This window comes from Tympanuchus pallidicinctus, unplaced genomic scaffold (genome assembly GCF_026119805.1).
Source record: "Tympanuchus pallidicinctus isolate F22 unplaced genomic scaffold, pur_lepc_1.0 scaffold15, whole genome shotgun sequence".
Lineage (NCBI taxonomy): Eukaryota > Metazoa > Chordata > Aves > Galliformes > Phasianidae > Tympanuchus > Tympanuchus pallidicinctus.
Window position 1 is genome coordinate 5943368 of NW_026294669.1, and position 12597 is coordinate 5955964.

The 12597-nt window shown below is 38.9% G+C and overlaps 1 protein-coding gene across 5 annotated transcripts in view; it reads right to left on the reverse strand.

Annotated features, from left to right (window-relative positions):
• Positions 1 to 12597, reverse strand: part of THSD7B (thrombospondin type 1 domain containing 7B) — a 293426-nt gene that overhangs the window by 231538 nt on the left and 49291 nt on the right. For all 5 annotated transcript variants that reach the window (XM_052674802.1, XM_052674807.1, XM_052674806.1 and 2 more), the window contains 2 exons: positions 12395 to 12487; positions 10534 to 10707 (listed from right to left, as the gene is read on the reverse strand). In XM_052674802.1, the coding sequence (XP_052530762.1) occupies positions 10534 to 10672 (139 nt within the window). In that variant the 5' untranslated portion in view covers positions 10673 to 10707; positions 12395 to 12487. The remainder of the gene's footprint in view (positions 1 to 10533; positions 10708 to 12394; positions 12488 to 12597) is intronic.

Consider the following 12597-nt stretch of genomic DNA (forward strand, 5'->3'; position numbering starts at 1 on the left):
ACTCGTATCAATTAACATCCACAGGCAATGGTATTCACTGGACATCAACAGTGAGCTGCACATGTGGCTGAGACCAAAGCAATGGAGGAAGGAAACTTTCCCTGGTCACAGGGATCAGTCCGAGGAGGAAAGGCTCATGTGCTGAAGTGTGAGAAAGGCTAGAGAATTTTTTAAACTATCACAAAATTGATAAAGCTGATATAGTGAGACTACAAGAACAATGATAAAATCCTACATGATGCAAACATGGAAAGATTGCCTAGTTGCAAGATAACTGAGTAATGTAACCTTCCAAAGCAACAACAAAAAGCAATTAGACTATGCCTGGAATTGAAGATGATTGATTATTACTACTAATATTGGAACTGAAGTTGACTGCAATGCTTTTCATGTAATTGCTTTATTGAATGCTGCATAGCTTTATTTGGAAATATATTCAGAATGCTACAAGTTCACAGTTTCATCAGTTCCTGATGTACTAAGACACACAAACACACAGTTCTGGAATACTTATACCCAAGATATCACACTAAACAGCATATCCTAAGGTTAGCTCCTAACCTTTCAGTTAAGGTCTATAGGCAGTATATTCAGTTAAGGTCTGTAGGCAGAGGAATCTCCTGCCTACAGAATAATGTAGCAGATTTGAGTAACAGCGACTTCACATCATCTGCACCTGCTCACCACTTTATTCCATAAACTTGTATCAAAATGCCTTAAATCTGATTTGGGGCCCTGTGTGCTATGATAATTAAATCATTCTGAGCACTCTGGAAGCTGTCTTATCTATTTAAAAGGGGGAGAGAAAAAAAAAAAAAAAAAATCAATCAAGGACAAGTAAATTACAGTGAAAAAGAGTAACTACTTTAAAAAAAAAAAAAAAAAAACAAGCTCATAAAAATTTTAAAATATTTGAAGGCAAAGAATAAATTTCCTTTTACTTATATTCTCGAAACAGTCTTCAATATCTAAATGAAAGTTACAGAATTACATTTTTTCACCTGCTTTTAGCCTCTCTGATCTGTTATCCCCTGGTGTCACTCACCCACACGCTCTGCTTTTCAAAGAGGAACCCAGCAAAGGTCAGCAGTCAATTAGCCATCCATCCCCAACAAGAGAGTGAAATCCGTGGGCAGCCTGAACTCCCATTACTAAACCAAGTAACACGCTGGAAAGCTCGTAACAAAAAGCATGAAACAGTTCATAGCATTATGAACGTATATACGATGTTACCTTTAAAGCTTAAGTATGAAAAATACCACAGAAGGTGGGTAATACCAAGCTTTATCACCAATTGCACACGTATATTGACTTAATCACGACATGCTCACTTATCTACAAAGCAAAAATTGGTTTTAAGTAAGGTACTTTGCAAGACCCTCAGGGCACAGTAACATTGCTGTCATCGTTTACGTCAACTTCCCTGTCTCTCATTTCATCCTCCCTCAGTCTTTTCAAAACACTGCAGCTGAGTTTCTGTCTGTGCTACTAAAGGATGTCCTTGCCTATATGGCAACAGATTTACACACAGACAGAAAAAATAATGTATAAACATGCACACACATATGCGCTAGCACATAAGCAATATACTTAACACATGCCCTATCACTCTCATTTCAGTGCCAAGTGTCCAAGGATATACTGAGCTTTTAGTACTGGATTGGCTGAAGTGAAAATATTGAAAGCTTATTCTTTTTAACGCAGAGCTACAAATGTTTTCATGTCACTCACTTTTACTTCAGTTTGAATTCATTGTTTGCTTACTAACATGAGCAAAAATATTAAGGGAATGGTATTAAAAGTTTCACACGAGCTACTTTACGTGCAGATTTAATAAAGGAACTTCTGAAAAGTTCCCAGTGCTTTATCACTACAGCCTCCTCTTACTCATTGTCTGTAACATGACTCAGATTCTGTACTTCATTCAGCAGCTGCTTAAAAAGCAAGCAGCTAATACACACATTAGTCTAACAAAGATACAAAAATATTGCTTCTATATGCAGTGTCTCCACTGCAAACCTTGGTAATATTTTCAATAGCTAGAAACAAGTGCTTGTTTTGCTTAAAAGCAGCTGGGCGATACAAAGCAATTTAACTAATGGGTCAAAAGCTCTGAAAGATGTACAGTTTATTTTTGTCCTCTGCAGCTTCAAACCTGTGAAGTTTATGGTTACAAATGTCACACCATGGAAAAGCAAAACATGTTTCACACATCGGAGGGTATTTTTAAACTATTGATATTTGAAGGCCTTTGGGTCTCAGGGGTGATGGAATAAACCCCAAAGAACACAGATCAGTGAATAAGTTCAAATGATAGAGCAATAAGAATCAGATCTGCCACAGCCCTGTATTTAATCATGTGGCCAGCACCATCAGCTATACTTTATACTTGTATTGACCTGTTCCGTAGGCCAACAAAGACCCAATGAAGACTTACTGAAGTATCTACAAAACAAGCTGATTTTTTTTTTATTATTTAAGTATGTTGAACACTTGATACTTTAGAAGTCAGCATTTTTCAGCAAGTCATAAGCTGTGGACTACTAATAATATTGTGATATATAATATAGACATTATGCAAATAACAAACAGGAAGACTGTTAAACTTGCTGTTGATTCTGCCAGGGAATCTGACTCATTTTGTTACCAATTGGTTCTGTCCAGGGGGAAAAGCACCACACTGCACACGTGGGCTGCTTCTCACACTGTGCTGACCCCAGCCCCCTCCCAAAGCCTCATGCTGGAACTTCTACAGCACTGCTTCATAGAGAGACACAAAAAGCACTGAATACAAGATACTATGGAACGCAGCAAGAAAATAAACGTACATCAGCAAGTAGGCAAAAGCAAGCAGCAAATACGCTGGCTAGATAAATAATGTGGTTTGGCTGGTCCTTTCCTCAGGAGCAGCTGGCTACCATGCCGTGCAAGCAGCAGTGATGCAGGCCCAGCGTCGGAGGCGTTCACCCACTCCTCTTTGAACATATGCCCTTTCAAGTGAAATTAATCAATCTCTTTATCACTCCTGCAGCATCTGGAGCCATAATCATTACCCAACTGCTGAGAAAGAAATGAAACCACTAATCGCACGGGGAGCAGGGTTTGGTGTTCAGAGCAGGAAAGTTTTTAAGTTCTAATTTGAAAAGCAATTTTTCACGGCTAGCCTGCCAGGACACACCACACGCCAACATCTGCAACTGTCCACTACGTATCCTCCAGCACACAGAACCAATATATTTACTATTGCTATAATGAGGTTTTCATATATTTTTCCACGTTTAGCTGCATATCCCTAAATCACTGTTCTTCTCAGAAGTGACACAAATGCAGTTAACAAAACTCTAAAAGGTCTCTAAAAGAAGGAAGCATGCAAGCCTACAGAGCAGGGGACACCAGGCAGCATAGGAAGGACCAGTCTCTGTCTCTGGATTCACACACCCTGCTCCAAATGACCCCTGCAGGAATTTTCTGTGCAAGTTGAAACCAATATATTGGATATTCCATTAAGCAAGCACTTCAACCTAACTATCAATCTGCTGAGGGTGATTTGAATTAGCCATGTGAATGCTGTGTCAACAATCTGGATTGCAGTGAAACATCTCTCACTGCTAGCTTTCCCACTTAGCGCTCCTGACTTCCCACATTTTTTACGAAGAGAAATTAAAAGATAATGTTGATGACTACAGGACTATTCCCATATGTATCAGGCAAAAAAATCAAGAGAAATACAGGTATGAATGGGCAGACTACTCAAAACTTGTGCCCCTAGAAATAGCCAGCTGTCTCACCTGCTTAGGGATCTGCAGCAGAGACCTTAAGGTTTTCTAATACAACTTCAGTTATGTTCATCCACTGTATACTGAATTAGCCCAGTTAAGCGGATAAGTAAAACACTTATTGCAACTTACACATACTTAAATCTTCAAAATAAAAAAAAAAAAGATGAAACACCACAGGGTTCTGAACCCTGACAGCAGAATAACTAAGCTTAGTACTCCATTGAAACAGGCTGAAAATGTGAGCATCCATTTTTCATGTTCCGTCTATATGTAATAACAGAAATCTTTCCAACAGCTGCATTCAATTAAAAAAATATTAACCCTAAGGAAAAAGTACAAAAACATCTCCATCTGTTTTTCTTGCCACTCACTGTGCTTCTTTTGTGAGTGAAATATGTACAACAATACAATCCGACAAAGTTGAATGAAAAATACTACAATTCCAATAATAAGCTATCCTTTTGCTTCTAAATGAACAATTTAAAAGCAACCACTTTTGCAGATTTTCCCCTGTGACCCACAGCTCTGTTCCCATAGTAACTACCAAGGAAAGAAAGGGATAAGACACCTAACTTATACTTTTCCCAATACCACAAAAGCCAGGAAAAAAGCACCTTATTCTCAAAAACTATTATTCTCAGGAAGGGAAGAGGGACATTAAGAGATTAGTGTGAATCTCCTGTGTAAACTAGTTTAAACCACCACCTACTGCACATTTGATTTTGGTTAGACAAAGACATTTGTTAAAGCATGCAGTTTTCGCATTAAAAAACTACTGAAGTATGAGGGCTGCTCCAAAAGTAATGCCTTCTGTTTTATAATGTTAGCCCACAACAGAGGCAGATGATGGAGGCATGGCAGTAGAGGCTGAACCTTCCCACCAATATTCTGTGACACTCTGTTGCTACGTGACAAATGGCAGCAGGGGGGCAGTGACAGGATGGTGTCTGACAGAAATGTGCGTAGACCAAAGGTGTATCACTGAATTCTTCCACGCAGGAAAATTGGCTCCCACTGACATTCCTTGACATCTGCTGAACATTGACGGAGACCAAACAGGATGTGAGCACTGTGAGGGGTGAGTGACATATTTCAGCAATGGCATCAGAGAATCAAAGACATCTCATGTTCCAAAGGGCCATCCATAGCTGTTGCATCACACAATGAAGAGTGCCTCCATCAGCTCATCTGCACAAATCATTGGATTATGACCAGGGAACCATGTACAGAGCTGAATATCAGCTTCAATGCATTCAAAACAACAGTGGCAACACTGTTGCCACTGCAGCATTTGCATCAGGTAGGTCACACAGGAACAGAAAGAACAATGTACACAAGCTTATCAGAACTTACTTAACCAATGTGGGGCTGAAAGCAACGGTTTCCTGGATCACATCACTGCCAGGGACAAGACATGGTGTCAGCACTACAAGCTGGACACTAAATAGCAGTCCACAGAGTGGTGATATGTTAATTCCTCATGGAATAAAGATTTTAGACACAGCTCTCAGCAGATGAAGTGACGTGCACTGTCTTGGTACAAGAAAGGGATGATTCTTCTGGATTTCCTGAACTCCAGACCAGGAACTCTGACTGCTACACCATGATGCTGACTAAGCTGAGGGCTTGAACATATGGAGTCAGTCAGCAAAGAAGACAACCTTTCTCTTACAACAAGATTACACCAGGCCCCAAACCAGTTTGAAGACCACAGAGCATGCTGCCAGTCTTAGTTGGACTATCCTACCACTTCCATCTGTTTAGGTCAATGAAGAACGGACAGCATGGACAACATTTTCCCAGTAAGGATACCATCACAGCAGCTGTGAAACAGTGGGTCACCTCTATTGGTGCAGATTTTTACAGGCATGGCATACAGGCTCCTGTTCATCGCTGGTGAAAACACAGAGCTAATGGTGGTAACTATGCTAAAAAACAATGTTGTTGTGCTCTTTGTATCCAGTGTGGCTTCCATGCAAATAAAGAGAAGACGTTACTTTCTGAGTGACCTATGTAGGGCAAGCCTGACAATCAGAAACTTACCAGACAAGCTGTAAAAGCTCATATTTGAACCCAGCAAGCACAGTCGTCCATCTGGGTCACTGCACAGTGCTCATCTCATGGAGCAGCTATCACACTGCAGATTTTCCTCCAACAGTACGAAGTGTTAAAATTAACAGATGTTTCAGTTTCAGTTTAATTCCTCCCTACCTCAACTTCTTAATTTGACTGACACTTCACACTTCCCATATGGCTTGCAATGTGCATTTTTCTAGAATTACAGAAGTGAGAGACACTTCTGCTAAGCAGTGCCACCAGGAACACTTTGCTGGTGGTTGACTCCCTACAGATGGGCTTCTAGCGTGGGAGATCATCTGCAGGAGAGATCCAGCTCTTCTCAGAGACTCTGTCCAGTTCTCTGGCAAACACACTAGTATTTACTGCCTGAAGACACAAGGTCTGCAACAGTTCTGAAATGTGTCATCCACATAAATATTTAAACCATCATTGCAAAGTTTACGGAGGAAGGCAATGAGATGCGTCTCCATAGCCCCAAGACTAGATGATTCAGCTGCTGAAGAAATGCCAGGTTAGAACAGCACTAAAATAAGGGTGAGGGGACATAGCAGAACACTATGCAATGAAATTTAGATGTGCATGGAAGAGATAAGTAAAAAAATACTAATAAGAAAAAGAATAACAAGGACTTAAATCTAAATATTTAGCAATACGAAAATACTGCATTCCTTTTTAAGGAAATACACCATGAGTTTTGAGGCCATCCTTAAAGCCTCTGAAATATCAGTGACAAATATCAGCCACAATACTACATTTTGTTGTAAGCAAAATTTTGCAAAACAACTTTATTTACAAAGTTTCAACTATCATCGACTTGAGAACATTTTGCACTTCTAATTAGAATTGCAGTATGTCAATGGGCGAAGTCTTACCTGAGATTTGATATAATTCTAAGCAAAACATTTAGAAAAGATTAGTTTGACAAGCCAGCTCAAAGAGAATATGACTAATAGCAGGAGTCCAGAATGGCTTGGTATCTTTAATTTGCAAATACATTAGAAGCAACTACCGTAAGAAGGGTTACTTGAATTATAATCTGTCTGAAGCACAAAGGTGTAATCTGATCATGAATAAAGTTAAGTGTAAAATAAATAAAGCACATAATTTCAGGGCAATTTTTCAATTACCCAATTTATGGCAACAAGCTGACTAGTTTTAGAATTGAACCTGCTGCTGAGATGATACAATTGTAATCTATAACCAAAGAGAATTGCTGCTGATAGCCAAGAACTGCAGACAGCAAGAACTTCAGAATCTTTCATGATTTCGTTCAACAGGCTAAATTTCCAATTCTTCCATTGGAAAAAAAAAAAAAAAACGCCATTTATTGCACTGCTATCTTTTAATCTCTTTGAAGATGTGGACTTTCTTTAACATTTTGTGCATGTAGGTAAAAGTTTGTCTTTTAACATGCAAGGTCAAAGGCACTTCCAAACCAGCACGTGGCATTCTTGAAATTAAGATCTTGAGAAAGGGTATTTTATGGCAGCATTATCTGCTAACGGAGAACAAAAGATCCTTTTCATCTCAGCCCTAAGTGGCTCACCCACCTCCACCGAGTTCAAAGGTTCCTCCACATTAGAAGATGGTTCTCTGCAAAGTTCATTTCATATCTTTCCCATTAAGGATTGCTTCAGAAGAAAGTCTAATGATCAAAACCCATTTGCTAGCCCTATTTTTAGAAGCACTTTCAGATACAGGCAATAACTCTCAACTGAACAAAGTCTTTTGTGCTCACCTGGGGCAATACAGCGTGCAGCTCCCCACACCTACCTCCCAGAAGCCCGCAGACACCAAAAGATTAATGGTTTCTTCCTCAGGTGAAATCTCACTGCTATGATCTGTACAAACTCATTTCCCAGTCTGATGTCTCACTTTCGGTGCTCTCCCATTCATAAAAGGGAGCATGTCCCTGCTGGGCTAAATCCCCATTGGGATTCATTCTACAGAGATAATTATTCATGGGGAAGACACTAGGACATTTCTGGTTTCTAACAGTCCTTTTCCTCCTTCCATACCACACAATATTATTTCCATTTTTACCTTAGAGAACTTTTTCCCTAAAAATCTAAACGCTACCATCCTATAAAAGTATTTCTATTACTATTTCAGGAGAAGCAACACATCCACTATAACTGATGTGTAAGTTTACAGAGGAACTGAGACAACCAAGACATTGGTAGCGAAAGTGAGTCTGCAAGCTGCCAACACAAGTGCTGCAGGCATCTCTGGCAACAGCATTTTGAAATTCACATGTATGTCCATATTCCATCCAGAGTTTTAAAAGCTCCACTGGTCTCCATTAGGACAAACCCATTTACGTGACATCAATTCCAGAGTTTTCAGGCCCAAGAGCTGAACAAAACTAACATCTTGAAATATGCTAATTGCTAATTTGGTATCCCATTAAACAATATTAATTTGCAAGGATTTAAATCCAATTAAATTTTCTCAAGATTGTATCACTAAAACTGCTTTATTAGTTAACAAGCATCAGAAAATTATTCACTATTTAAGGTAGTTGAGTAATTTAATTGGTATAATCATTGTTTTCATGCTTAGGCTGACGGTCACAAAAATCAGTATCTGACAAGAAATGTCTTGAAAGAAAAAACACAGTGTAGAGATATTTAGATATATTATTATATCATCTCTAGAAACCAAGAGCTGAAAATAAATGGTTTCAAGACAGGTCGCAAAGAAAGAAAATGCACACTACCAAGTTCTGAAACTTGAAAATATACTGACCCTGAGCTTTTGATTTTGTTTTTTGTACATGCAATGATTTCAATACTACTGCTTTCGCCTATACCAAGCCCATCAATCCCAGCATGAAAATGCATGAGTCTTCATTAGAGACAGCCAAGGATTTAGATTTAAAAAAAAAAAAAAAAAAAAAAGGATTGGTTTATAAACTTCAGTACTAACACAACACCTTTTCCTTTCCTTTTCTTCATTAATACAGTACACAGAAATTCATATTCCTGGGGTGAAAGCTTTCACTAACATGATCTCTACAACTTGTAGAATAACTTGCCATGCTTGCAAAAGACAACTCAAGATTTTAAAACAGTTTATCTCTTTCCCCCTTAGGGATTGCTCATTAGAACCTTTCATTAAGAAGAGATAGCAGCTACAGGTTTGCTTGCTATCAGAAAGAATCTGCTAAGTTTTGACATTAAAATTACCCAGTTATAGGTGCGCTGTGCTTTTATTTTACTCCATTTTTTAAATATCGGGGACACAAGCCCTCAAACTAGAGCATTATTTTTTTCTATTATATGCACCACAAATCTCATTAGGCCAAGAACTTGATTGTCTAAATCCCAGGGTTCTTTAATTAGCGATATCCTGCTGTAACAGGCTTTGTTAACCTCTCTGACTCTGGATCTGATCCATTAAAGTTACTCTCTGACTTTCCCGAAACACTTCCTTGCAAACTTTTGAAAGAACAATAGATCTTTATGATTAACTCTGTCTAGGGGGGAAAAGTACAAAAACACCCTACTAGACTTACATAATATAAACGTGTATTTTCATTCTGAAGACATTACACACAAAGAAGCTTTCTACCTCTAACCATCCACAATGACAGTACAGCCAAGTAGCGATAGGATTTAAGCCTTATAAATTTACTCTGAAGAACTCCAATATTTCTGCTTCCCTGTGAGACCACGATAACCGACACAGCTTTCTTCTATCCTGGAACGTTTATCACAAGCTCAGCACTGGATGAACTCTCATCACAGGCTTTCAGAGCACACTGTCCTTGCAAATTTGTGCCATCGCCGGTTGGCGCTTCTAACTACTGCTGCCTGAGTCTTTGAAGCACCAATAACGCTTTACTGTCAGCTGTAATCATCAGCTCAAATTAAATTTTTATGACTCACAGGGCACACCTCTAAATGCTGACGGTACAACACACTACAGAAGTTAAACTGCACTGAAGACTTGTCTCATGAAAACAACTTGGGCTTTCAAATTTTGTTCAGGAATCATGTATATAATACAAAAATAGAGGAAGATGGCTTATATTGTTGGTTATTTCCTCTTCATTTTACAAGCAAGACAATGGAAAAAATTATTCAAAAATGTAGAATCACATTGTACTCAAGCAGTATTTAATCGGTGGCCAGGAAAGCTTGCTTCGATCCAACCAGAAGCACAGGAACTATCCCAGAATAATCACTTCATTATGCAGCTAATTCAACCTCTTCGCCTATACAGAGCTTCAATTTAAAAAATAAGCATTAAAAATTTCTCAAAAACAAAAGGGAAAATTACTTTTCCCATCAAGTGTAATCACTCATAAAAGGCCAAATCTCAAAAGTACTGTGGGCATTGAAGCCCCTGGCTCAGTTGTGTGTTTCTGATGGGTATTTTCTTCGACTAAATATTTACTGACCTTGCCAACGTTTACATTTCATTGAACATTCTTTGTTGCTTTGTCATGCTACAAAACCAGGTGCCATGCTTAGTTTTTACGCATTTGCATCTTACCACCTTGTATTTGCCTTTCCCCTATCACTAAATCACAAATATCAGTGCGTACACAAAGCTATCCAAAGGTCTCACATGCCATTTCCTACCAACCTAAAACAACATGGAAGAAGCAGCGCTCCATTCTCAAACTCAGGAAATATCTAGTAGATAAACCAACACATCTCATTCCTACCTGTTTTCCAGACAAACTGGTGACCTCTCCTGGCTTCCAGATCAGCTGCTTGCAACATCAAGAGAACAAAAAAAATGAAAGACTTCCCCAGGCTCTGCCATGTCCAACGAGAAGAAACCCAGTTCTGTTGCAGAAGCATAATTCAGATAATTCAGTCTCTTGTCTTCTTCAGTCCTAAAATTAACAAATAGAAAAAAAAAGTTTCTAAATGTTTTTAAGAATTTCAGAAATGTGCCGCTGCAAATAAATGACAAGGAACCCAATAACAGCCTGACACTAGACTCCATGTCCTATGTTTTAAGGTCACTGGCAACTGATACACCAAATCTGAAATTGCTTTAGCTTCACAGCATGTATTAACACAAGAGACACAAAAGTAACATGCAAAACAAAGCAGGAAAGGCAAGGAAGGGAGACATTGCTTATCACTACCTGATGGAGCAGCCTGGAAGAGAAAAATTGACATTACTGAGGCTTTTCTCCACAATTTGGGCCTTGCATTTGTGACCCTGATCTCTGAGCTCCAGAGCAACATCCAAATACTCTGGAGGCTTCCCTGATGAAGCTCTTCACCACTTCAGGTGAACAGAAAAGCCACATTGCGACTGGAATGTACCAAATCCTGGAGATTTAGCAATTTCACACTGTATAATTAATTAAAATAATCACTGTACAACATCAGAAGCAAGGAATAATGTTTCTGGCAGAGTCTCTGGATCTCACACAAAGCAGGAGCCCAACTTCTAAAAGCTTGCCTCAGTGACCATCCAAATTGCTTACAAATACTGGACAAGCTCTAAAACACGGGAGAACAAGAAAGGCACACAAATCCCACAACTTCTGATTCAATGTTCAACATTTCTCTCAAGCCACAAGACGATCAGCTAGGCACTGATTTAGGCAGATATTTTGTTTTTGCATGACTTGGGAGGTACTTTGGATTAATCCACTTTCAAACAGGAATAGTTCTGACACCCCAAAAAAAGCCTGGCACATGGTACACACCACATTAAATAAGATCAGGTTTCTGGAGTAAATTTACATCAATTTTTTCTTATGTAACACTTTTTTGTATTTATATCATGTTTAAATTCTTAATATATTTTTACTTGTAATTGATTTATCCTGCTTTTACAGGTAGAAATGCCACATCTATATTGAAAGAAGCAGAGAGATAACACCTGTCTTCAAGATTGGTCTCCTCTGCCATAATCTTGGTGATTTTCATTAAAATTATCGTTATTAGAAGTTTTGTCCAGAAAATTCCATTACGTTTTTAACCTTTTGAAAAGCAACATTGTCATAACGCATAATACACAGCATTGTTCTTGATAAGAAACTGAAGATAAACCCAAAAATAGTACATTCTGAATAGACTGTCATTTCAAGCTGCATTTAAATTACTTTGAAACAGTTTCTATCACGATAAATTCATGCAATTATATATAATCAGATATTGACTAACTACAGGAGTGGATACAATGTTCCGTTATCTGATTTAGTTCATTCTTACATTTCAGACAAACAGCAACCAATAAGGCCATCAAGCTGACCAAATACAACAACTCAGGCAACATTACCAGGCTTATTGCTTTTCTAATGTCTGCTATACTAATTCAGCATTTCACGTTGGATTCAGAATTCAACCCATTGAGTCCCAACACAGACCACAGTTAGCTTCATACAAAACCCAAGTGAGGCCCGGAAACCTTGAGAATCCTTCAGAATTGAGATGCAGAAGGCTCATACCTCAATGGAACAACATTACCCCAGTGCCAATACAGCAAAGAAGCTGTAGAAGAGAGAGGGGCCTTCCCATATCCTACAGTTAATTTTTTTGCCCATCCAGATGGGTGCTCACCTCACACAGAAGAGCTGAGGAGGAGCAGCTCCCCCAGTGCTGTCAGCATTGCATCACCACGTACGGCGGGGTCAGAACACAGTCACCAACCTCCTGTCAAGAGAAAGAGAAGGAGTAAGCGATACTGGCTCCAACACAGTTCACACCCAAAAATGCAATACAAGCAAAGAAATTATTCAGACGCTCAGACTTAAGTACTGGAC